Source organism: Juglans regia, chromosome 13 (assembly GCF_001411555.2).
Source record: "Juglans regia cultivar Chandler chromosome 13, Walnut 2.0, whole genome shotgun sequence".
Classification (NCBI taxonomy): Eukaryota; Viridiplantae; Streptophyta; class Magnoliopsida; order Fagales; family Juglandaceae; genus Juglans; species Juglans regia.
In genome coordinates, this window is record NC_049913.1 from 2932665 (window position 1) to 2960070 (window position 27406).

The following is a 27406-nucleotide window of genomic DNA, read 5'->3' on the forward strand; positions in this document are numbered from 1 at the left end:
CGCATGGCTCTTCCATTTACTTGGAGACTGATCCAAATGCTTTTGCAGAACATTTTGCAGTTAAAACTAATCTCTCTTTATATAACTAACTAGATTTTTATGATCTCATTATTAAATTAATCAGATGCTTTGCATGTAGTTAGCTGATATAAAAATAAGAAAAGCCATCCATCCTTATAGGCATGTGAATCTTTGGGAAGATATGCTTGAATTTAGCAAAGTTCTGACTAGTTTTGATATTCAACATATATAGAGAGAAGGCAATGAAATGAGATATAGCTAAGTTTGGAGCAACATTGATTAAGCTTGAAGGACTTCTGTTTGTAATTATATGGTACTCTTTCGCCATAAATAATAGTTATTAAAATCTCCGTCTGTGATCATTTTCACCTCCAAACCTCTACGTACGGCAAACTAGTGAATTGCAGCACGCCCAGAAAAAAAATATATATATATATATATATATATTGCAGGAGTTGACATAAAACCACACCACTGTTAAGATGATTCCAGCATAGCAATTTGGAAATAAAGTACAATTGTTCACTTGGGCTCCCTTCCAAAACCTGAAACATGAGAAATACAGGATGATCAATCCTGGCCGAGATGAATCCAATTTGGATTGATCTCAATTTCATGATCTTGTCGATGGATCTCATGACTGTTCTAATAAAATCCTGTAATCTCGTAGCTTGTTGAGAGCTTCTGAGATATGAGTTTTTCCAACTGACTCACCTGAAACCGCGAAACAAATTGAAATCAAAAGCTTCGCAAAACCAAGTCTCGGCTCTGGCTGTAGTTGAATAACAAGAATTTCCCATTCCATGAAAACGATCTCTTCATGGAAACAGGCTTATTTGTCAGCGATCTACCTTTCGAAGAACTACCCAATAGTTCTAACGACTTCCGATTCCCTTCGAGTCTTCGCGGAACGATTCTTTTATTGGATTCATTCACTCTTACCCGTTGCGTATTTGAAATCCCATCGGAATCTGTCGGAAAAGTATTCGCTATAGCGAGGCTGATCTTTGAAGCCGACAAAGAATCCAAGGAAACTGATCTTCTCATCTGTTGTATGTCGTTTACTTCTTCATTCGAATTCTCGCATCTTTTTCCACCATTCACAACATCTAATTCTCCCTCTTCCTCTAACCCAATGGTTAACTCACAAGCCCGCTCATCTTCCTCTCTATCGGATGATCCAGTACCACTGCTTGACGGAATTCCCACCTGGGTTTCTTCCCCTGGACTGGAATTATCGACATCAGCCTCCAGCGATGGCGCCTGGACTACTATGGGTGCACGACACATGGGACAATTGGTATGGGATCTAAGCCAAGTATCAATACAGAGAATATGAAAAGCATGACTGCACTTGGGCAAAAGTCTAAGAGTCTCATCTTCTTCAAACTCGCTCAAGCAAACAGAGCACTGTTCTTCTTCAACAAGACCTTCACCTCTTTTATACTTACACACCGCGATCGAACTGATAATCGACTGTTGAAGACCGACGGTGCGGATGTGCCAAATGGGATGATCCACCACAGATCCATCTTCTTCATCAAGAAACTCATCCTGGGTCTCCACAGTTCCCCGCTGTGACCTCCTCCTCGGGTTCTGCCTACGTAAATAGTACCTCGAATAGATAGCATAGAAGCAAACAAGGAGAACAGCGGCGACGAGAAATGTGATCGTGGCGATCCAGAAAGGGGAGATCTTTTGGTGGGATTTTTCTGACTTGCCATCCAAATCAGAGGTAGTACTCAGTGGAGGAGGGACCAAAACTGAGACGCAAAAATTAGGGCAGAGTTTTGAACATAGCTGGGGACAATTGCCTGGAACAGTTTTCGAACATTGTGATGGACAGGGTGTGTTTTCTGAATCTTCTGTCAGCTTTCTATGGTGCTGCAGCCCCATAGCAGAGAGAGAGAGAGAGATTTGGTTTACAAACAAAGAAAACATCAAAGCTAAACCATCAGGGAGAGAGAGCTCAGAGAGGTTAGGTAGCGGTTGAACAGAAACGATATGAGAAACTTATGAGGAAGGTTCATTCAAGACGACTTCTTCTGTTGGATAACGTAGATAATCACTACGCTTTGTTTTGATCCTCTCTGCCATTTCTGCTTGACCTTGTTGTTTCATTTTTCTTTGTGGCGGCTGATGGCGACAGGCTTAGGACTTTTTGGTTTCACACATAGCCTCTAAAAATAGATTGAACTCCAGTTCCACCTAAGAGTTAAGGAGTTCCGCAGTGGGGAATGGGGATAGAATCCTCACCGAAAGGCAAAACGTTTTCCTTTTCTTTTTTTCTTTCTTTTTCTTTATTTTCAATCATTTTTCTAAACGCTTTAAATATTTTAAAAAAATATAAAAAAATCATAAATTCATTTAAAAATATTTTTTTAATCATTAAGTAAAAAAAAATAAAATACAATTCCGTAAAAATTTTAGGTAGAAAGTTTACGTGGGAATAGTATTTTCTAAAAGTTAAAATGGTAGTGGCATGAAAGTAAATAGTTTTACATTGTTGAAGTTTTGTTATTCTTTGAATGGCAAGTCACAATAATTACATTTAACTTTAGAATCATCTACAGAACCTTCTACTTTCGTAAAATGGTTCGACATAATCGATAAATCATTCCCTTTCCGTTTCTTAAGTAATGGACAAGTACTACTAATAGGGGCATTAGAGAGTTTTGATGTTTGGGTCTCCTTCAAATTATCTCCCAAGTTAATGTTTTGTTCATTTAGATCAACATCAATTGGAGTTGACGAAAAATACATCTAATTTATAAAACAAAACATAAATATTATGTGTATGTTATACATAGTGCATAACACAAATTATAATTACACAACAATTATTTTGCAACATGGCAAATATCACAAGTCTAAAACTCTAATATAGGTTTCAGTTCACTCATCTTCATCAATTTATATCAAACTATTTTTACAACACAATTAAAATATCATAAATTAACAATAATAATTTTTTCATGCAAAATAAATATTAAATCGAACATATTAAGAACACTCACTGTGGGGATTAGAGAATAACTCTCGGATTACTATTCACAATCCCAAGAATTCGCTCCAAAAGTTTTACAATGTTTGTACATACATAAACAAATAATTTAAACATCTAGTAATATGAAAATTAGTATCTCAAAGACTCCAACATAGAAAACCAATCACTCCATAACTGGCTAATAGTGTTACAGGTGCATAAATTGTAAATTAGAATGAAAAAAAAAATAACAAATAACAAATATGCTTAAATAATAAATTGATTCATTGACAACCTTGCAAAAAAGTAGGCCATCGGACGGAGAGATCGCATGGCGTCAAAGACGGATTAGAGGGAAAGAGATGAAAGTGATAGACATACTATGGACTACGGAGAGTTGGGAGTCTGAGAAAGGAGAAAGGCGTTGGCCATGACACAGCCGGTTCACTAGCGACTAGGATTGAATGGGAGGCTAAGAGAGAAGAGAGAGAGTCTGAGAGAAATAGAATAGAGATGGAAACTTAGAGTTCGACAGAAGAAGAAAGGTGGGGAGAACGGGGGGAAGGATGTGATTCTTAACCCTAACCTAGAAACGAGACCAAACGACATCATTCCCTTTAATTTTTTTCAGACAATTTAAAACAAAACGACATCGTTTCATTTGGAACGGCGTCGTTTTGTATCATAAATATAAATATATATATATATATATTATATTGGCCGGTTCGGCAGTTTGAATCTGGTTCAAATCGGGATCGAACTAGCCAACGTCGGTTCTAGCTTTTTTCTACAGCCGGCCGACCGATTCTCAAATGGTTTCGGCCGGTTCTTGACTCCAGCGGCCAGTCTTCACTGCTAAACACATGATCGATGTAGAAGTTTACTACGTTATTTTAAAAATAAATATTAGTATTTTTCACTTTTTTATTTAGTAAATTGTGTCTTGTAACTTTTTTTAAAAAAATAAAGTCAAATACTATCTTAATATGTGCAAGTTTTGTACACTTCTTTTGAAAAAAAAAAAAAAAAGATACAACGTTAAGAAAATAATTTTTATGTAAATTTCAAATTTACTAAATTTTTTTAACGAGATTGTGCAAAAAATGCAACACCATAGAATTTCAAATATTATTTTTCAAAAAATTAAAATAAAAAACTCTTAGGTCTTATTTGGAAAAATTTTACATCCCAAAATTCTCATCTCATCTCCTTTTATCTTCTTTCCAAACATCATTCAAATACAAATACTTTTAAACTAATCATTACCATTTTTTCAAATTAATTATTACAATTTTCCAACCTTTCAATCAAAAAATAAAAGACAATTTAACTTTTTCAAATTTCAAAAAAAAATTATATTAAAAAATAATATTTTAACAATATTTTAATTTTATAATATTTTTTACTCAACTTTTTCTCTATCTATTTTCAAAATCCAAAAAAATATTAACTCAAACTATATTACTATTATTCATAAACTTATTCATAAAATTTATTCATAAAATTCTCACCTTAACTGACTCTCCAAACTTGTCATTGGACAACACAAAATCGACTAGTTGCGTGGACAAGTTACTAGAGCCTAGAGGAAACAACTCTTCACAGATGGGAAGCCCAGCCAGTCTTAGGCTAAACCAAACAAAGTACCGTGTACTAAACTATATAGCCTAGGGTGCGGCCCAACATACTTGGAAGTGTGAATTATAATTTAATCCGTTTCGCCTTCTCTCTCTCTCTCTCTCTCTCTCTCTCTCTCTGTGATCTCAAGCAACATGATTCAAATAAGCATGAATACAAAAAGGGGTCCTTAATTGGAAAGAGTCTTTTAGATTTTAACGTGCAAGGAATGCAAGTAAGAAGCTTATCCTTTTTTTAGGTGGAAAGTTCATCTGGGTGTGACCAGGCAAGCCAAAAATACGATCCCTTGGCGTGCTGGAGTACTTTCCTAGCAATTTTCAAGTCTTTGCAAGCACTTGATCCACACGTTAACGCGATTGGAAAACTTAAACTAGACTAAACAGCATATAAATATGCATTTGTCCGGCCAATTGAAATTTCATCCTACTTGAAATCTCCGAGGTTAGTCATTTTCGGTGTCCTCCATAAGGAAGATCAAAATCATTCAATATGCTCAGAACAGGTTCCTGGGTTTCCTGCAACTTGCGGAGTATTCTTCAACTACTTCGTCATGACATGATATCTTGCTCCAGCTATATGTATCGGGGATACCGTCCGGTTTTTGCTGTAGATAAGTTTGAAAAAGACTATCGGATGAGCGGAGGGTTTCGGTTGTTCAGCACCAGTACTGGCGGAAACTGGACAAAACTCTATGGCAACGCGTACGTAATTACTCTTGCATGATCATCATTAAGCTCTCCTCCAAATTGGCACATGATCTTCCTAAAATTGAATTTCAGAGTACGTAATATAAGTTTCTGCTTTTTTTTTGTTCTAGGGTCAATCATGACAATGACAAGGTTGAAATACCCGCACCAGCACCAGCACCTTCCCCTCCAAAGTTGTTCTTCTTTCGTTGGTATGTACCCCGGCCTTTACGATTTAATCTTAATTTCCAGAAAAAGAAACTTTGGGGGGGGGGGGCGGGGGCATGGGGGGCATGAGGGATGGAGCAGCTGCAGCCTGCAGCGCTGTATCATGTTGCCAAAATCAACATTAAAATCAACTGTTATCCAGAAAATAGAGGAGAAGTTGATGAAATTACCTTAATTAACATGCAGGGCAAAATGGATCTTGGGATCTATATTAGCTTTGTCACTACCATTGTGGAATCGGGATTGGGGGAAACTACGAAGGATCGAAGGTATAATATGCTCTATGTACTCGCTCCTGCTCTCTATTTCCATCTACAATCTTAAATTCAACTGCAAAACAAGAAAGACTTCTAAAACTGTTTGGACACAATGAATAAGTAGATTGTGATTCACTCATGAAAATATTGTTACTGAAAAATGAATGTATTAATATCTTTATGGAAATATTGGTAACGTTTTAGGAGAGGCGGAAATGGTGGTGGAAGAGGTTGAAATCGTGGCTGAAGTTGTAGAAAAGGTAGCTAGTGTGGCAGAGAAGGTATCAGCAGAGTTTGCAGAAAAGCTTCCAGAGGATAGTAAACTCAAGGAAGCAGCTTTGTTAGTAGAACGTGTTTCAAAAGAGGCTGCCCATGATGCTCAACTAACAACAGATTTCATTCACAAGGTATTGGAATTAAATTGCTTTTTAAATTTTGAAACAGTTTATGTCAAGATTAGATTGTGCATGAATCATCTAAAAGATGGAATCTGTGGGTAATTCATCTAATTGTGTAGAGAAATTTACTGAGTTTTATTTGATCAAAACATATATAGGCGGATGTGTTGAAGGAAGACTTTGAGGCATTGGTTGAGCCCGTGATCGATAAGATATCCAAGCAAGAATCCGAAGCAGCTGGCAAGTAATCATGCGCAGTACTGGATGGAATAAAAAAAGAAACGCAGAGTGGAAAACAGCGAAGTTTGCATGTGTGTATGTATATATATTATATATATATATATACCATAATTATAATGATTCATTCTTTTGGAGAAACATGAATAATATTCCGAATAAAACCTTTAAGGAAGCAACGAAGGGGCTGTCTTACGAAAACCCACTTTCTTTGCTAATTAATATATAGTAAACGATCTTAATCCGATGGACGGCATTTACTATTTGATCGGCTGAGAAACAATTCTAAACTTCAAATTCCATTCTTGGCCATCCCAAAAGTCATTATTTAGGGGTTATTATCATAAAGGCTGACTTTTGGGGGGAAGGGACCAATACGAGGCTTGTTAGGTTCAATCAGTTTGACGCATCAAAATCGCGTACCAATATTCAAACAGTTTTTTTTATTGAAAACAAATTTTGAGAAAAGATGAAAGTTTTTTATTTGATAAAAATCATTTTTAACTTTAATTTGTATTATTTTATTAAATAGATGTCTTATATTTAATATCGATATTCGATTTGATGCGCGAAATTGTCAAGATTTTTCCTATATATATAAATCAAAACTGCAAAGACGTAAGTACCGATATCTAATTAAAATGCACGAATTAATTGGTCACGAAAGCTTAAAAAATTAATTAGGCAATTTCACGGAAAGTCATCTCAAACTACGACAAGTACGTACTCAAACACATCTTCAAAGTTCAAACTACGACTCATGACAACTCACCATTTAAGACGAGTTCATTGTTACGAGTTATCCCCTCACTTGGATTGACGATGTAAATTTGATGATAAATTAACGATATTACTCTCAATTAACATCGAAAATAACATATATAATATTTGCTCTCAATTAAAAAATAATAATAATAACCCACCATGCATGCATGCTGAAGCCATGGTCGTTGACTCGTTAATTGCTCCCATGTTGGCTATCGGAGCCATGGTTCCATGCACGGTGGGCCATCAATTTTACTTTATTATAAGAACCTTAATATTTAGGTGGATGATATATAATTTATGTTATTTTTATTCTAAGTGATCATGATGGTTAACATCGTTTTGTACGCTTTTGAGTCAAGTTTTTAGAACTGAGCCTGCAAAAGATGGAGAATGAGACAATTAAGAGAGGGCGGCTTTGGGGCCGGAGAGCTTCCAATGTCAAAGTTGGTAAATTCCCTTTAAAGTTTGTAAATTAGTGAAATAATTTAGGGATCAGATAGAGTTTTTTCGTACTTGAGACTTGCTATTTATAACATAAGTTTACGGGACAGATCGTGGCTGCCCCCATGGAGTCTATGTCCTTCATATTGTTCCCTTTGTCATAGTTCTTTAATGCGGCATGACTTTGCAACGACGTCATTAATGTGGCGTGTAACTAGAGTAATGGTGTCATTAATGTAGTGTGGTTTTTCAATTTCCCTCTCTCCGCCAATATTCTTGGTGGTCCGTTAAGACCTCTCATGTTAGAGGATCGAGAGTTCCCCATACATTACAACCACTATACGGGCAAGCACTCAAGAGCTAGACGCTACATGAGGAGTTTCCAGGTTGATGAGTCTCATTCCATGCGGCACATTTTCTCATGCAGATTGCATCCAAAGGAGAATACCCATGGATCGGGTTGGAGACTTTATTCGCTTTAGGTTGGACATTCGGTTCTAGTTTCCTTAGTTGTTATTCTCAGGCGAGCTAGGACTGAAGGGCGAGAAAATTCCCTTATAATGATAATATATAATCATCCGAGTTAATGTTTATGGGTGAGGAGACAACTTGTAACAAAAATGTTAGTTTTGAGGTTAACAACAACTCACAAGTTTGGAGATGCGTTCAAACAATTGAAACGGCACTTCAATTTAATTTGTTGGCCGAGAAAAAGAAAAGTTATCGCACACTCGTAATGTTTGACGAACTGGCTTCGTTATTGTTAATGCACAAAATTGCACAACATGTCGAAATGGAAGAAATAGTCATTCCCGACCTGCTATGACGATTCAGGCCTCAGTCAATATTGTTTGGAGTCTCTGGCAGTGGTCCGGTGCGGTTGTACGGTGTCAGTGGTTACATCTATGACGGTGAATGAAAAACAAGTACAGAGAAATTGACATACAGATTTACGTAGTTCGGCATATTGCCTACATCCACGGGACGTTTGGGAAGGAAAAATTCACAATAATATGCTTATTTACAGCCTCTCATTTATCACTCTACAATGAAGATCTTAAATATATTTACTGGAGAAGACCCTCTCGCTGGAGCTCCCCCTTCGGGAGGTTGAAGAAGGTGAAGAAGAAGTTGTCTGGCCACTTGCTCTTTATATCTGACCCTCTTCTCGCATGCGCCTTGGTAGTGGCTAGAGACGTCCGCTTTACGTGTCTACTTCTCCCTTTTCCACTTTCTCCTAACATTGCCCCCTTTTACCTCCTGACACACTCCTCTCCCTTGTCCCCTCCTGGCTCATTGTCTCTCATTCATCTCTCTTCTTTTGTTTTCTAATAATGATCATTTGGTGGGCTGGGCCCAGTCTGCCTCAGCTTGAAATATGTCTCTTATTACGATAATCTAATAGGAAAAAGTTAGTTTGCCCACTCTACTTGACCGCTCAACTTGATTGTTGATGAATGATTAAGGAAGTGATTTTAAGTGTATTGGTATATTTTTTTATTTTTAAAAAATATTAAATATATTAAAAAATGTGAATAAAAAAACTAAAAAAAAAAGTTGCAAAAAGCAATTGTCTATCAATTAGAGCCGGCAAAGTAGTCGACTCAATCTAATAATATATGGTATCTCCGTTATATATATATATATATATATATATAATATATAGGTTAATTCATGTTTCATTCATTTCCTCCATGTCCATCGGAGAAGACAATGTTATCGAAAACAATTACTGTTGACGTCGTGTTTCGCGGGCCTGGGCAACTTCACACCCCCAGTGGTGGCTTGTACATTCATGGCGGTGAATGAAAAATAAGTGCTGTGAAAATAAAAAGAGACGACACAAGATTTACGTGCTTAGGCAATATGCCTACATCCACGGAGTTTGGGGAGGGAAGTCTCCAATATAGTATATATATCTGTTTACAATCACTCATAGATCATCATATCTCACTGTGTAGAAAAGGTTGGAGCTCTTCTTGTTGAGGACGATATTTTCCTTGAGGGGTTGCTTGAAAAAGAAGATCTGATTAAGGGAGAGCTCGATCTCCCTTTTGAGTAGAAGTCGCTCATTAGTCTATTTTCCTTTTCATATGGCTGTATATTTTATATATGTACGCATTTGTTGCATGTGTCAGTTTCCTTCCTTAGCCTACTCTCTTTATGGCTTGCCCTGATACTCTCTGCCATGACATGACTTTATCCCATTAGCATGTCTGACTTGCTCTCATTTATCATTTCCTTATCTCCCTTAACATTCACAGTCTCTATATTCTTTTTATCCCCTATTTTATCTCTAGTGATATCTTGATAGGCTGAGCTCAATTTATGGCCAATGTATTTTTCCCCCCCAACAGTCACTATGCATGCATCATTGTCTCGGAGCACTGTTTTTTTTTTTTTATCATATCTCATTTCACCTGTATAATCCAACAGATGAACCTGGTCGTTTGATGATTTAATCGAAAGTCATCCAATATTATCAACAAAATAAACACACAGAAGAAACAGTAGTAACGAAGGGCAATTCAAGAGATCACAGAAAACAGATCGTTAATTGAAGAGTGGCGACAACAAGATTACAGTCAAATGATACCAACATACTAAAACTATGATACGATCGATGACAAACATCAAAATAAGAATTAAACCACCGTTAGCAAACCCATCACCGTCTGCGAGATATGAAATTGTCCAAAACGCAGTCATAGAAAACAACGAGAGAAAGAGAGGCAGAAAGAAAATGGTAAAAATAGATACTGATAAGAGAAAATAAAGTACTACACATGTTGTAGTGGTCCACTCTGTGCCGCGCATGCTGAGGAAGTTAAAAGCTTTACATGGCGAAAACGGCTGTGAGGAGAACGACTACAAGGGACGCAGAGACGGCGAATCTGTTGGAAACGGCGGCGTTGTTGCCCGGGGCAGGCGCTTCGGGAGGGGATGCATTCAACGCGGGAGGACTGTCCGACAACGGAGTAGAGGACGGAGAAGGAGAAGTAGGATGAGGAGGCGGCGGAGATGGCAGAGGAGAAGTGGCATTCGGAGACGGCACATTGGCCGGCGGCTTTGCTGGCGCTGTCGAATACTCTGGTGGAGCACTAGGAGTCGATGACGACGGTGGTGGAGTCGAAGTCGGTGGGTTGGCTGGAGACCATGCCGGAGTAGGCTCCGGAGACATCGGCAATGCGGAGCCCGCAAACATTGCCAAAATCATAATCACGAAGCTTGCGCGCGCCAATGACGAGAGAGTGAGAGGGAGAGTCAGTTGAGGCGTCGTAGGTCTGAGAAAAATGAGAACCAAGGGCGAGGGTATAAATAGAGATTCTTTGAAGGGATCGTGCTACAGCAGGCATATATTGTATGTGTTTGTTTTTAAGTTGTTTTTTATATAATATTTTTTAATATTTTTTAAAAAATAAAATAAATTTAAAACATCATTAAAAACACTTTCTTAATCAAGAAATAAAAAAAAAGTTATTAAAAAATACTTTCTTAATCACGAAGTAAAATAAAAAATCATAAAAATATATTTTATATTTTACTTCGTGATTAAGCAAGTATTATTTAATAATATTATAAATTTTTTTATTTTTTAAAAATATTTAAAATCATTAAAAATATCTATATAAAAAAAATTAAAAAATACACATAATAAAATACAATAGAGCTCCAGCGGGACCGGGAGCTCCAGCATTATCCTTCTTTGAAGAGTTAACTGTAGGTACGTCTTAGCTATGGGCCGTTGGATTGATTGGTTTGACTCGTCAAGCAGCGAATAGATGGTGGATATTGTTTATGTGGCAGACCGAGAGAGCCTCGGAGTGAGGGAGTTTAGAGCTGCTTGCTTAGAGTTAGAGCTGCTCGAGGAAATTTTGGATTTTATTTTATTTTTTTAGATAATGATTTGCTAACAACCACTTATTTATTATTTTTTTTTTATTTAATAATCAATAAATTAACTATTAGTGAAATTATATATATTTTTATTTTTTTTAATAATTAAGAATGTTAAAAAAATACTTTAAAAAATATTATAATAAAAAATAAAAGTGTCAAATACACTTAAAATAATAAATGAGTAATAGTAAATAAAGATTGGCTTAGAAGGTAAAAATAATTTAAAATTTAATTCTAATGAGTTTAAGTTTTTTTTATATTTATAAATTTTAATTTATTTTTTAAATTATATTATAATTTTAAGCTAAAAAAATATTTTTAGATAAAAAAATATTTTTATAAAAAAAAATGTATTAGTCTAAATGGGGGGTGGGAAAAATCCTACTCCCGCCACCCGAGGGCAAAGGGTAGGAGAAAAATCTCAATCCCGCACCATGGGGATGGGGTGCGGGAGAAGGTACTCCATCCCGTAACATGCGAGTATCACTCCTAATCATCGGAAGAGGAGGAGGAACGTTGGAAGGTTATTATTATCTCTGTACAGATGGACCACTAGGAAAACAGTATGGAGATACGTGGTGGGACCAAGCTGTTATTTGGAACCACGTTAATGCTTGCGCTTTCAATCGCCTACCTAATTGGAAACGTCGTCGAAGGACTATTCTTTGTCTACCATCTTATGTTTTGCTTTTTTTCTTAAAAAATGATGGCTGGGGAAAAAATAGTTGGTCCAGTGGAAACGACCTTTCTCTGTTGTAGATGTCACAATTGCTATGTCATTTTGGGTCGGAGACTGGGGGGGAAGCTTCTTTGTTTAGATGTCAGTTGCTATGTCATTGTGATTTATCTCTCTCCCCACAGCCCCCTAATCTCCCGACGATTCTGATGGGTTTTCAAATTGCAGTGCACGACAGCGTAATTCACTCATCAACTTCTCAATTTAACCGTTAAAACACCACTCAAAAAACAAAATCAAAATCAAAATCAAATAATATTAAAATCATCTAGTTTTCTTTTCTGTTGATTCCTGTAAATTAATCACGTTTTAAAATCCTTTTTCTCTTTTGACAGTAGTAATCTCTCTCTCACTCACGATGAGTTTGTGAAATCAGGTTGGCAGAGTAGCCAAATTTGCTCACAAGGAATCATGTTAATCTACAGCATCCTAGATAAAATTGACCGTAATTCACAAATTTTCCGGGATTTATGCATTGGAAAACATTTTGTTTAACGCAAATTTGTTATTCATCTTTTTTCTTCTTTTTTTTTTTTTTTCTTTGAATGATATTAGAAAATCGAATCCATATATTGCTCAGTTCACTGGTGAATTAACGAAAACACGCTCTCATTGCTAAAGCTTCAAATAATTTAAATTTTAAAAAATTGATAAACTGATTATATATATAAAACAAACCTCAAAGAATGTAACAAGAAATTTATATGTCCTAAATTAAATGGCCGAAATGAATATTATTAAGTACATAAACAAATAATTAAGGATCTGTAAGCCTCATGGTAAAATAGTCCGAGCAGCTCTATCACATCTAGATCATCAAAAACCCAGCGGATACCGCAAGAGCCACAGATCCAGCGAGTGCGAGACGGTTGGAAACGGCACCGCTCTGGGCCGGTCCCGGTGCTTCGGACGGTGGCGAGATCGATGAGGGAGGGCTCGCCGGAGCTTCGGAGGACGCGGGAGACGGCGACGGAGGAGAGTTAACTGCAGTCGGAGATGGAGCAGCCGCCTGAGGAGAAGGAGCAGAAACTGGAGGAGTCACAGCCGGAGAGGTGGGAGACGAGACCGGTGGAGATGTCTTCGGGGACGACGCTGGAGATTGTGCTATGGTGGAGCCCACCAACATTGCGGTCAGTAGCATAAGAATGAAAATGCCTGAGTGAGCCATTCTACGAGTTTCGAATAGACGGAGGGAGTGAGAATGTGCGAGGATGAAAAACTGTGATACTGAGAGAATGTGGAGGATCTGTGAAAGACGAAGCAGGGGCCGTTAATTTATAGGAGGGACGCTAGAGGGGTCGTTCATCAAATTACGCGATATAGATCCGACGGTTGGGAATTCCTTCGCGATTACAACTGTGATATCATGATGAGACACCGTGACCGAGTGGACAACTCAGACCAAAATTTCAAATTACGGGTTCCATGCTTGGCCCAAAAGATACGGCTGTCATCAAATCATTGGTCTACGCGTGTTTCAAAATTCAGATTTGTCAACAATGTGAACCGTAAGATTGAGTACCTTTGCTTGTAACGGTCGGAAATAGGACGGTGCAGATAATAGAAAGACGTGTTGTACTTGGGACCACTTTACAGCACAAAATTAGAAAAGAATAAATATAGATAAAAATTATTATTAATAATATCTATTTTATATGAATAATATGTCATCCTTTAGATTATATATTTTTTTAAATAAATATTGAGAATAATTAATTAGAAGTAGTCATGTAATAAATATAAAATAATACATTGCTATAATAACTTTTTTTTAATATTACTCAATTGAAAAACTCCAAACTGGTAATTTTACTTTATTTTTGTTGCGAATTTTATTTTATTTTCACTTACTAGTTAAGAAAATATTTTTAATAAGTTTTTAATTTTTTAAAAAATTATTTAAACTGATTTAAAAAAATATTTGAAGAAAAAAATTACACTGGAATAGCACCGCTCTTTTATTTATTAGAAATTTCAATTAAATTAAGTCTACAAATCAGATTGTAAATCAATATTTTAATTCTCTTATAAAATAATTATTAATTTATTTCAAATTGGTAATTTTACTTCATTTTTGTTGCGAATTTTATTTTATTTTTACTTAATAGTTAAGAAAATATTTTTAATAAGTTTTTAATTTTTTTAAAAAATATTTAAACTGATTCGCAAATATAATTCCTCTTAAAAATTTAGCTCCAAATGTAAATCTTTTTTCTGTTCTGATATGGAGAGAGAGATTCAAAATCAGTTAATATTACATTTTCTTCTTGAATGTTTTAATTAAAATATTAACTTTTTTTTTAAGTAGATGAGAAATTACGCTACCAAATTATCTTTGTTTTTTCAAACACTATATTATATATACTTTTAAAAAAATATACAACATTACAAATTTTAAAACTATAAATATCATTTCTCTATTATCAAATCATGACAATGTTCCCAGATTTTCTCTTTATTCTGTTATTTTCTTTATGATTTTAAGCGCAAGCATCGCAAATATTTTGACCATATGGTTGTGCTCCCGTGTTGAATTGGCGGTCAAAAAGTCAAAAAACTTACCAAAAAGAAACATATTGAATAACGATAATAACAACCACGACGATATCATATACAAATTATATCATAAATTTTGAAGTATCATCATCATATTTTAAAAGAATAATTTTATTTAAAAGCAATTATATCAATCATATACGCCATTCATATGTCATGTAGAAAGATCTTTAAATAATACTATTATATCCCAAAAAACAGTTTCGACGTTTTACGAGATTAGTAGCTCCCGTCTCAGCATTAGAATTTAGAGGTTTTGGATATTTGAAAAGATTATCAAGGTGCCAATCCTTCAATCATGTCAACAACCTCGTCAAATGAAATGGCGCATGGGCCATATGCAGAGTCTAAAATGCACGCGTGACAATCACGTGCTATTGAAATGGGAGTTCTATCGTCACCACGTGTGACACTTCTTGAATTAGAGTCACCAGTTTTTTCAGATTCGACTATTCGCCATACTCACAGGATAGCGCATGCCTCTCGCGCCCCATCACAATTTTTATGTTCACTTTTTTTATTTTTACTAAAGTTAAAAATGCAAATCTACAATTTTTTAGAATGTATTTCACTTTTTCCAATGTATCTTTTACTTGTTTTGTTATTTTCTTTATCTCTACTTTAGGCAGAATGTGATCTCTCAAATAGCTTGTTTGTAAAGAGTTATAAAAGTAAAGATCATACCAATCATAAAAGAATTTACATATTGGTAGAACTCTAATCATGAATAGTTGACTTATATTCTTTGATTTTTTCTGTATGTATCAGTCACAGCTGTAACTTCTCTTTCTTGAATGAGAATGAAGTCTATTTACCATTTGAAAAAAAAAAAAATTGCATAGAAATAGCCTAAATCCCTTAAATTATCTTAAGTTTTAACGTCCAACACGCCGTGTAGCTTAGGGGGATTGTTTGGGATTGTGTCAAAAGATAGTTAAAATTTTTAAATAGTCTCGAGAATTCTTTAATAATAAACTTAACTTGTTTTATTTTTATATATTAGAGAGTAATTGTAATTTTAAAAAAAAAACTAAAATTCTTTTTGGACAAGTGGAACTTAACGTAATTGATGACAAATATATATATTAAGAATAAAAAGAAGAGCCCGGATTATATAAATGTATATTATATCATGACAAACTCAAAGAAAGGAAAACCAAACTAAATCCCCAATGAATAAATAAATAAATCTAATAAGGCCACCGTAGTCTGTATCCCTAAAACTTAAATAAAATGGGTTTAATAACGCCATTCATTACATTCCCTCTAAAAAAGCAACGGTTTCAAAAAAGCAAAGCTGCTGCTGCGAATACTCCGACGCCCAGAGATCCAGCGAACCCGACTCTGCTCAAACCCGCGCTGTTCTCCGCCGGCCCGGGAGCTTCCGAAGGCGTAGCAGCAATTGACGCAGGAGGGCTCGCCGAAGCCTCAGGAGAAACAGGGGAAGGCGACGGCGGAGAGGTCACCACTGTCGGGGATGGAGCACTTGTCGGCGGAGTCTTCACAGGAGACGGTGCAGATGCGGGAGTCGTAGCGGCCGGAGACTGCACAGGAGCAATGACTTTCGTTGGTGGACTCGCTAGTGGGGATTTTGAGGGAGACGGCGCCGGGGGCTGTGCCATGGTGGAGGCCACAGAAAATGCTACCAGCACTGCCATTAATGAAGGAATGCTTAAGCGAGCCATTACAGAAAAAATTTGAGAGTGAGATGAGTATAAGAGTGTGAGTGAGACGAAGAGAACGAGTGCGTCTATATATATATATGGTAGTGGTGGTAATTTAGTAATTTAGTAGCAACGTCTCGATCACGCCTCTAAGGTGAATAATCTTCTTTACACTTTTGAAAAAGAAACGCGGTTTTGTGGATTTGTTATTGGTGGCCAATTAAAGAAGAGAAAGCTCAGCTGGCTAAAGAAGAGACGGTGGGACGCGTAGTCTTAGGTTGGCGTTGGGGACTTTGACGACAGCGAAAAATGCGGGGGACGTAGGATAAAAAAATGTGAGGTCGGATGCTTTGCCATGTGCGTAACGGTCGAAAAATGGAAGCCTGTGTACGTTTGATAGGACGAGCTGGGTTTCTTCACGCGGTGGGACCGTCTATGGTAAAATTACGATTACACGTCATTCTCTGGCCCCCCAAGCAAAGCATAGCAAACCTAACCCAAAAGTATTAAAAATAAGGAAAATGATTTTTTAGGCCAAGTTTCATCTTAAATTGAGTTGAATTGAGTTAAAATAATAAAATATTATTTTTTAATATTATTATTATTTTAAAATTAAAAAAAAATTAAATTATTTATTATATTTTATATTAAAATTTTAAAAAATTATAATGATGAGTTAAGATAAATTTGATAATCAAACGTACTAGAATAAATTTAGACGGTAAGATGAGAATTTTTAGTTTTATATGAAAGTTTAAAATATCATTATTGTTTTAAAATTTAAAAAAATTAAATTATTTATAATATCTTATGTGAAAATTTGAAAAAATTGATGATTTTAATTTTTTTGTCTGATCCCACTTGCCAAATTCTTCCTTGGTAAAATCATTGAGAATATTAATCAAAATTCACATAGCTGTGACCTCTTCAAGCAGCCATAACTCAGAAACTCGTAAAGCAAGCCATCAAAGAGAATCTACCTTTTATTAAATGGGATTGATTGCCTTATTCAGAGTTACACTTGATAGACAAAAGAATGAATGACATTACAAGAGACCTGGCAAAAATGTTTGTGAGAACTTGTGACTAAGCATGCACCCATGCTTTAAATTCAGGCCAAGTCTATAAAGAATGAACCGTATCACATTAGGAAAATGATCGACACAACATTTTTCACAATACTTTACACAATTATGTTTTAAATAAGAGGTACTTTTGTAAAACACCTTATAAAAATAACATCATTTTACAAAAATATCCTCCTCTTATAACATTATTGTAAAATGTGTTGTGAAAATGTATTGTGTATATATCATTACTCATCACATTAATCCATGTGATTGAAAATGCCAACTTCGCCAGTCAGAAGTGTCTGTATATGGAAATTAAGTGAATCCTGCGAGTCTAAGATATCTATTTTTACTGCATTAACCAGCTGACCGTTATAGTGTAGGCAACGTGACTCAAGCCTCAGAAACAGCATTGGATGCACCACTGACACTCTGTTTACCATTGCCACTGATAAGACTATTTAATCGGCCGTTAAATTCCAAACCATAGACATGGCCCATTTTAGCACGCTTGGTCTCTAAATATTTCTTGTTCTCTTTTGTAACCGGAGTTAATAATGGCACCCTGCCCACAATCGCCAAACCATAACCCTTGAGCCCAACATACTTAGCAGGATTGTTGGTCATTAGCTTCATTGTTCGAACACCTAAATCCCTAAGCATCTGCAGTGACAAAGCCAATAAATTCATGTCAAAGGAAGGTACATCTAAGATATGTTTATGCATTTCAGGTTGGAACAACTGTTATTGGGTTCCTAATCATCTTCTTTATAAACAAGCAAAGCATGAATAAACATTTTAGGATGTCTTCATGCTCTTTAGACTAAAATTAGCTGTCATGTGTACAAAAGCTTTATTGGAGTTCAGCATGTAAATGAAGCAAATATGCATCTAACTCTTGATATACAATTACGATGGCACATTAACTTAAGTTGTCAGATAATGTTAATCATATTTAAAAACAAAAAATTGCGATAATCTTAAAGCCTAGGCATTCGGAGCTACACTAAAAGATGTCTTTCATATTGCCGACAAAGTTTCTCCAACTCCAAATATTGATTCCAAAAGCATTTCAAAAGTTTCTCCAATTCTAGAAATTGATTCCAAAAGCATTTCAAAGTTTTATGATTATAACAGGTAGTCAAATGCCTTTACATTACTATTTTAATGTGTTGTAAGTCCTGCAAAATAGAATTTGTAATTAAGAGTACCTGTGCACCAATGCCATATTCTCGGGAGTCAACAGGCAAGCCTAACTCCTCATTGGCTTCCACTGTATCACGCCCATCATCTTGTAGATTATAAGCACGAAGCTTGTGGCCCAAACCAATGCCCCTCCCTTCATGTCCACGGAGGTACACCAGTACACCCCTGCCAGCAGCCTCAATCTGCTGCATGGCAAGTGCCAGCTGGTTTCCACAGTCGCATCTTGCCGATCCAAAAATATCTCCTGTGAGACATTCTGAGTGTACTCTCACAAGAATATCCTTCCCATCCCCAATGTCACCCTGTTGATGCATGGCGTAGTTAAAAATCAGTATGACAACTAATACTAGCCCAAAAATCCTTATATGTATAAAAAAAAAAAAAAAAACTTATATCTCCCTTTAGATTTAAGTTTTTGGACAGACATCAGAGTTTTGATGAATGTACTGAGCGGCTCTGTATTAATCTTGTTTCATATTATACCTTTTGGTAGGTAAATAACTCATGTATCAATACGAGATTTGAACTGTTGTCCATAGACTTTTGGCCCTTCAATCAATTTCATTTTGCTTCTGTGAAAACCATGTATTTTTTTTAGAATAAAAATTTAAAGCATCGCTTACCTTAACCATTGCAATGTGCTCAATCCCATCTAAAATGGATTTATAACAGTAGGCTGTAAAAGGCCCCCACATTGTAGGTATCCTGGCAGCAGCAGAGCGATCGACTAATTTATCTCTTTTCCTTCTATACCTGACAATGACTATCCATGTTAGAATGGAGCCCCTTTTATGTTTTAATATAACAGCAGAGAACTCGCATAAGTTATGCAGCAAACATCTCGAAATAGGAATTGACTAAGAAAACAAAAAATAGTTCCTGAACAAAATGGGATTCCAGAAAACTGTGAGCTCAAAATCAATTATACTAACATACTGCTATTTACAAGCAATGTAGAACAAATGAGTAAGCTTCTCCGGCTTTACTCCCCCTCACCATCCCGGCATCCCCCCTTCCCCCAACACACAACAAAACACACGCATCGTATTACCAGACCCACAAGCACACAACTAAGTTCACTATCTCAGGACCCTGGCCAGCCTGACACATTCTTTCTGAAACAGATTTTGAGCTGACAACCTATCTATTGACCAGTTTGTGTTGGCCTAAGGTACCAGTTTTAAGTTGAAACTTGAAAATACTTGTTGAAGTCTTAAGCAACTAGAATGGTCAAAGCATCCCAAGATGGCTGACTTTCCAACCATCTGTTGAAAATATTAAAACTAAACTTTCATTAGATGTATATAAGAACACTCTATACAAATAGATGCACAGTAATACATGATGGCAATTCATCAAAACTTTTACCATTTGCAAGCATCATTGTAGTTAAGACACATAAATATCATCCACAAAAATGCGTTTTCATTAACTTTTTACTATTTGCAAGTACCTCTGCATTTTAATGAAATATTACATGATTTTCTCAGCATTTGTTTTAGAATATATAAAATTAAAATACATGATCCAAGTTTGTGACAAGATGTTGAACCAATTCTGCAATGAACCAACACAATGAAAAGGCAAGTCACCAGAACAGGCCTAATAAAGCATACATAGGGCTTACCAAATGAGTATAAAGTAAAAATCTACAAAACAGAGGTAAATTGTACCTAATCAAATCAGCAATGGATATAATTTTCAACTTCTCCTGCTCTGCAAATTGACGAAGCTTTGGTAATCTAGCCATGGAACCATCATCATCCACAACCTCACATAGAACTGCAACAGGGTCCAACCCAGCAAGCACGGCAAGATCCACAGAAGCTTCTGTATGCCCAGCTCTTTTCAAAACACCACCATCTCTATATTTCAATGGAAAAATATGGCCCGGACGGTTGAAATCATCAGGTTTTGAGTCATTGGATGCAAGAGCCAATACTGTTGTTGCCCTATCACGAGCAGATACCCCTGTGGTTGTACCGTGTTTGGCATCCTACAAATATAGCATAATTAACATCAATTATTATTATAGAAAAGATTATGTATATAAAAACAAATTTATACTACAGTAAATTACTCTTATTTGCAATTAAATTCATAATAACTTCATTGAGATAGTAGCTCAAGCTTTTAAAAGGTTTTGTTATTATGGTCGTCATCACAATCACCAATGTTTTTTAAATAGGTAGTTAAAATTTAAATTTTTAGCATGCTTAGAATGTTAGTAGATTGCTTGCATATTTGAAAGGGTCATATAACATTTTACAAATTGCAATAGTGTGGAAGATGACCCCCATCTATTGTAGTGTATTTGGAGGGAAATGAATGCTAAAAATTTTGAAAACTGCAAGCAAACAATGGATGAGCATAAAATTTTCTTATTCATTACTCTTTCCTTTGGAAATTTCTGTTGACTTTAATGGACTAAATTTTCATAATTCTCTTGTATCCTTTTCTATTTCTAATTAGGTGTTTCACTTGTATGCGTATTGTGTGCTCAGGCTATGCCTTTTATTTTTCAATACAAGTTTTTACAACTGATCAAAAAAATTTGAATTTTAAAATGTTAGAATGGAGTTTGTCAACACTTGGATGAGGGGTTGTGCTTATTTCAAAGATAAATGATAACAAAGACCAAACTATTGGAATGAAACAAAAGTTGCAAACCGATAATTATCAACTAGGAAATCTACATACCACGGTCACTGTAAAAGCAGTGCTAAGTTTCTCATCATTATCCTTCTGGGCCACCATCAGAGGGAGCTGTAATCTCTCCAGGTCTTTACCTTTCATACTCACGCAAACTATGCCAGTTCCATGCTTCACTATGAAAGCCATAGCCTCAGGTGTTGCCAACTGTGCCGCCATAATTAAATCTCCTTCATTTTCTCTGTCCTCATCATCCACAACCACTACAATCTGTATTGCAATAAATTATAAGATGTGGAAAGACAACTATTAAGCTACATTAATTTTCTTTTAAGAAAACTTCTAATGCTAATAGATTTTGTAACAAGACAGAACTCAGGAAATAGGCACCTTTCCCTGGCGAATGTCCTCAATGGCCTCGGGGATGGAAGAAAAACCTTCTGTAGGGAGATCCATATCAAATTCATCATAAATGGGAAAACCACTCCCCGTAAGAGCAGTATCTGCTGCAAGTGTTCTGAATGCAACCACATCAGGTTGTACGCCAAGTCCAACTGATTGATCACCAATGAGAGAGTTATTTTCCTCAACACCATTCCCATTGGCATAAGATAGAAGGTCACCTTCACCAGATATGACTGTAGCTCTAGTTTTACCAACACCCTTAATACTTAAGGGCAATTTCCCACCCAACCGGATCAAGGGAAAATCAGCTGTATACCTTCTTGCGAGAGAAGGATTCACCGAGTGCAACCGGTTGAACAAATTGAAGCTTTTGCATAACCTACATACAGTAGATGGTCGGCAAGTATTTGAATAAAGTAGGATCAGAAACAATAGAAAGGAAGGATCATGAAATTCAGCATTAAAATTGCATGCTCCCTTAATGGTGGCTCTATAGAAAATGTTAATACAATTAGTGCTTCTAAAACCTGAACATTTTCTAGACCTATATATAAACTCAAATACTTTCAGTATTATAGCTAGGGCAGGTTGAGGAAATGGAAATTATGCTCATGATGAAACAAGATATACCAAAGTAGTATGCAAGAATGTATAGACGACTTCATACAGTCGGAAGCTTTTCATGGAATGGGTTGGGGTAATGGTAGTCTTGACTCAACTAAGCCCATGGAATTGTGTAGCTTGGTAGTGTTGTATTTTCCAATATCCAAACTATAGAAACAATTGAACATGGATTTCTTTTTTGTCCAACCTTTGTTGTCTCAGAAATTTAAAAAGAAGAGTCTGTTCGTTCAACACAATAGCATGCATGTCACAAACTATACCTGAATTTTAAGTACTCAATATGCATATCCAGGGAAAACATGGATCCGATCAATATAAGGGAAAAAGTAAATGAACACAACACATACAGCATCAATAAAGCAAGGTTGATTAGAAGTAAATAAAACCAAAAATAGTTACAAACGGGATATGCTGTCACAAAGATTACGAATTTGAAAATATGACGCAGTGGACCATTAATGTGCTCAAGTTTGGTAAACAAATAAGATCCAGACAGGGAGCTTGCAGAAGATTTAACAAGAGTAGTTGCTAAGAAAAACCCAACAAAACCCAGCTAGAGTTCAATTCCAAAGACCCAAACGCGACATGTAAATGATGAGAAAATTACAAGATCGAAGCAATAGAACGAGAATGGAGAGAAAGGAGGACTAACTGGAGGCGAGAGAGAGCTGTTGTTGAAGGAGAAGATGTGTTGATGAATGCCATTGTCTGTCGCCGAAAGAGAGAGACACCAGAAGCTTAAATAAAAGAAGCTTTCGATTCCTTGAACTAAAATTAGTCCTCCTATATATCGAGGGGAAGAGGAAAAAGAAAAGCAAAAATGAAACAGATTTGGAGAAGGCGAAGGTAGGAAGGAATACGAGCCAACGGCGAATTGTATAAGGAAAAACAATGTCCGTAATCCGCGGGTGACGTAGCTCTGTCCCCAACCAATAATATCACGCCCTTATTTTTATTTTTATTTTTTTGTTTCTCCTTTTTTCATTTCTTCTCTTACAAACGTTAATGCCGAATTCCTTGCGTCCAAGAGAGGATAGAAATAAAATTATCTTTATTTCACATGAAATAAAATGACATTCCTTTGACTAAAAAGATTAGATATTTTAATTATTTTACTTCTAAATATAACCATTTTAAATTAATTATATTTTTAAATGAGCAAAATCCATCTCAATTAAAATAGAATATCTTGTATATGTCTCTAACCGACAATATTTAAGAGTTTTCTTTAGATATAGAAATACTTTCAATCCATCTCATCTTATCATTACAACTTTTTAAAATTTTTATACAAAATATAATAAATAATTTAATTTTTTTTAATTTTAAAATAAAAATAATATTTTAAAAATATTTTATTTAACTTATTTAAAATTATCTTATCTCATCTTACTATCCAAACTAATTCTAAGTAAAATCTACTAATTTAAGATTTGGAAAAAATGAGATAAGGAGGAAAGGCATGGCTCTTAATACCAATATATAGCTAGAGTCTTAAAAGGGAATATCTAATAAATATCGTAACATTTGTTGATATTAGAAAGTGTAATAGAAAATCTAAATTATTATTAGGTCTTTGTGAGTTTCGATATAAAAAAAAATAAAAAAAAAAATCTAAGGATCCAAGTGAAATCTCAGCATTGATGTGGGTGCGGGTGACACAGCCAGGTTCTTAGCCGGTGATGTGCGGCGTGCGCTGGGCAAAAACGAGATGGGCGGGGAGCAGAAACAGCACGACCCACTGACTTTTTTTTGTCTTTGTTCTTCTGGGCAGCCACTGACCTGTTAAAAGTGGAAGTAATTTAATTATTTAAGGGTTAGATCTGAGTCTCCTCTGTTTGAACAACCGTTAGATTGTAGTTCCTTGCATTGCCTGGCACCACTTGGTTGACTTGGACCGCACCACGTGCGAAAATAAAAATATTATTTAAAACTTTAAACAACGTGAAAAGAGAAGAAATGAAATAATTTTAAATTAAATTGAATAAAATATTATTTTTTAATATTAATATTATTTTAATATTTAAAAAAATTAAATTATTTATTTTATTTTATAAAGTAATTATAATGATAAGATAATATAAATTAAAATGTTTCAATATTCAAACTAAGCCTAAATAAATAAATAAATAGTCTGTATCGGATTTTTATTTTATAGTTGTTTTAAACTCACTTAAATGTCTTTGAAGTTATCATCCATCAAGTCTACAAGTTTAAGCCCTTATCGGATTGTCTTTCCATTTCCATGTATCATTTTGTCAATAATGTCTAGAATATTGATATTCGTTTCATTAAAAGTCTAGTCAAATATAAAATATGATGAATTTCATCAAAATATAGCTGTATTGGATTAGCCAAAGAGATAAATAAGAAACTTTGAGCTACAATAAATAGATAGATTTCTTTAAATTTGAAGGACTACTATTTACTCATCAAATCTATTTTTTATTCACTTTTTATCTCTAAAAGTCTTTTTTATTCACGTTTAATCTCCAACCGTCTTGTAATAATAATACAAGAATAAATTAAATTATTAATTAACATATAATTAGTGTAATTGTCAAATATGAAAATAAAAATAAAAATATTTTTATTATTTTGATGAATTCAATGGCTAATTCAATGTGAGGTTATGACTATGGAGGTTTTGGATTTATAAAAATTATGTATTTTTCATCAAAATTTAGAGATAACTTTGATGAAGACAATGTCAATGCTCTAAGATAGCAACTATACACTAAAGTAATAAAAAGTAACAAGAGAATGAGTGGGTGTGGTGAATGCTTGGTATGAGAAACGCAATCGAAATCTTATGGCTTTCACTTGTACCATATACCATTGCAGTAATTGGTTGAAAGAGAGTGAAGGAAATGGGTAATATTTTGAAAAAATCTATTTATCACAGTCTTCTCAACATCCATTTATGTTACTAGTGACATTAAATGATAGACCCACAAATAAAATATAATAAAAAGTTTTCAATTATTTAATACTACATCATGAGATAATAAGAGAATGGTAGTAAAATAGATGATGAGTAGTGTTAACATCATGTTTCGCACTCATTTGAGCCAAGTTTAAGCAACTCGAGTCTTCAAAGTTGGACCTCGATCGGTGCTGTGTGGAGCCCCCGGCAGTGGTCCAGTGCGGTTGTACGGTGTCGGTGCATATATCCATGGTGATGAACAGTATTTAAATCCAGAGAAAAAAAAAAGAGATAGACACACAGATTTACGTAGTTTGATACTAGGCCTACATCCATGGGTGTTTAGGGAGGGGAGTTTCCACTATAATATGTTTGTTTACAATCTTTCATAGCCTCTTATTTCTCACTGTACAATGGATTTCTACTTGCTGGAGAAGATGTTCTCTCCCGAAAGGTTGAAGAAGAAGTCGAAAACTCCAAAAGCCTCTTTCCCCCCATCCGTAGGTTCCCCCCTTTATCTCCTACCCACCATTTATTTTAAGTCACTTCCCTACTTTTTTCTTCTAACACCTTACACCTTGTTTTTCTCTACTTTATGTAAAATCACCCATTTTTCCTCTCCTGACACCCTCACTCCTTAGTCTATTCTTATGCCCTCTCATTCTCTCATATTTTATCTTCTAGTGAGTCTCCCCAATGGGCTGGGCCTAGGAAATTCCATAGGTCGGGAGAAAAATCCCCTCACAGTTACTCCATCAATTCCTATTGGACCTATCCGATGGGAATTTTTTTAGCCCGTTTTTCATTATTCTCGCCTCATTCTCTTGGGCTGTCAGTTTTTCCGCTTGTCGGTCTTTAGGTGGGGTTCTACCTCGCCAAGCCTTTATGTCTTTGCTTTGTCCTACCAACTTCCTTTAACCTTTTTTTCCTTTCTTATTTCTTTGAGCCGCATTTTCTTTCCATTTCCTATTTCCGTTAACTACATTTCCCTTAGCTATTCCCTTTAGCCACCTTCTCCTTTCGATCATATTTCCTTTAGCACCATTCATTTCGCTCCTATTTCCTTAGCCGTCTTTCCTTTCGCTCATATTTCCTCTAGCTCTAGTCCTTTTGCTCATATTTCCTTAGCCGCCTTTCCATTCGCTCCTATTTTTTTTCTTCCATTTTGCTTCCCTCTCCATCTACTCATTCATTTACTTTTCTTTCGATTTGTCCCTCCGCTTTTCCTTAGATTTTCTTTCCATTTTCTCCTTCCAGCATTGTCAGAGTATTAGTTTCTATTTGTGAATATTCATTTGGTGGAGATTCCGTTGTTGAATATTTATTTGATGGAGATTCTGCTAATAAATATGTCGAGTGGCCGAAGGCTGAGCCGCACTCCTCCTCCGCGAGAGGGATAGAGCAGTCTCTGGCGCGACTAGTCCATTTTGCCTCGCAGGGAGGTAGGTTGGAGCTGGTGGAGTTTCCTTTGGTGGAGATTCCGTTGATGAAGATTTCGTTGATGGAGATTTCACTTATCTAGAGTTCGTTGGTGGAGATTTTATCTTCAGGTGGTCAAGGGCTGACCATCACTCCTTCGTGAAAAGGATAAGACAATCTTTTAGGCCTACCTTTCACTTTTGCCTCACGGGAAGGTAAGCTGCTGATGAAGATCCCATTAATGTGGATTTCGTTGATGATGACCGTATCTTTCTATTCATTATTTGGGCGGTTCATAGACTCGGCCTACTCTTCGTCGGGGAGAGGTCGGAATGTCTTATGCCGAACCGTCTCTTTCTCCTTCGATGAGGTAATTCAGACAACAATGTGACTGGTATGCTCCTTCGTAGTAGTGGGGGTCGGGGTAAGTATTCGGGTAACATTAGGGCTGAACCCACTCTCATTCACAAGAGGAATAAGACGACCTCTAGCTCACCTCATCCCTTTGTTCCCTGAGAGAGGTAAGTTGTTCGGACAGTCTGTTCTGGACCCGCTCCCGCCCTCTGACACCACAGGAAAGGGTAAGTT

The 27406-nt window shown here is 35.8% G+C and overlaps 5 protein-coding genes across 5 annotated transcripts; 1 reads left to right on the top strand and 4 right to left on the bottom strand.

The window, feature by feature from the left end:
• Positions 1-521: 521 nt before the first annotated feature.
• LOC109007359 (RING-H2 finger protein ATL54-like) lies at positions 522-2153 on the bottom strand. The gene has a single exon (XM_018987007.2). The coding sequence runs from the start codon at positions 1960-1962 to the stop codon at positions 760-762; it is 1203 nt and encodes a 400-aa protein (XP_018842552.2). The 5' UTR covers positions 1963-2153; the 3' UTR covers positions 522-759.
• Positions 2154-5052: 2899 nt separating this feature from the next.
• Positions 5053-6698, top strand: LOC109015438. The gene is made up of 5 exons (XM_035684719.1): positions 5053-5346; positions 5463-5543; positions 5746-5828; positions 6021-6223; positions 6373-6698. Exons 1-5 carry the CDS (start codon positions 5135-5137, stop codon positions 6460-6462), a joined length of 669 nt encoding a protein of 222 aa, XP_035540612.1. The 5' UTR covers positions 5053-5134; the 3' UTR covers positions 6463-6698.
• Positions 6699-10496: 3798 nt separating this feature from the next.
• On the bottom strand, positions 10497-10877 carry LOC109022138 (classical arabinogalactan protein 7-like). Its single transcript, XM_019004958.1, has one exon. The coding sequence runs from the start codon at positions 10875-10877 to the stop codon at positions 10497-10499; it is 381 nt and encodes a 126-aa protein (XP_018860503.1).
• A 2056-nt stretch (positions 10878-12933) lies between these two features.
• LOC109022137 (BCL-6 corepressor-like protein 1) lies at positions 12934-16594 on the bottom strand. Its single transcript, XM_035684105.1, has 3 exons — positions 16137-16594; positions 13819-13884; positions 12934-13561 (listed from the first exon to the last, which is right to left on the bottom strand). The coding sequence occupies exons 1-3, from the start codon at positions 16535-16537 to the stop codon at positions 13105-13107; spliced, it is 924 nt and encodes a 307-aa protein (XP_035539998.1). The 5' UTR covers positions 16538-16594; the 3' UTR covers positions 12934-13104.
• An 881-nt stretch (positions 16595-17475) lies between these two features.
• Positions 17476-23321, bottom strand: LOC109007357 (bifunctional riboflavin biosynthesis protein RIBA 1, chloroplastic-like). Its single transcript, XM_018987004.2, has 7 exons — positions 23126-23321; positions 21835-22228; positions 21493-21714; positions 20466-20788; positions 19416-19545; positions 18798-19094; positions 17476-18249 (listed from the first exon to the last, which is right to left on the bottom strand). The coding sequence occupies exons 1-7, from the start codon at positions 23176-23178 to the stop codon at positions 17980-17982; spliced, it is 1689 nt and encodes a 562-aa protein (XP_018842549.1). The 5' UTR covers positions 23179-23321; the 3' UTR covers positions 17476-17979.
• Between the last annotated feature and the right edge of the window lie 4085 nt (positions 23322-27406).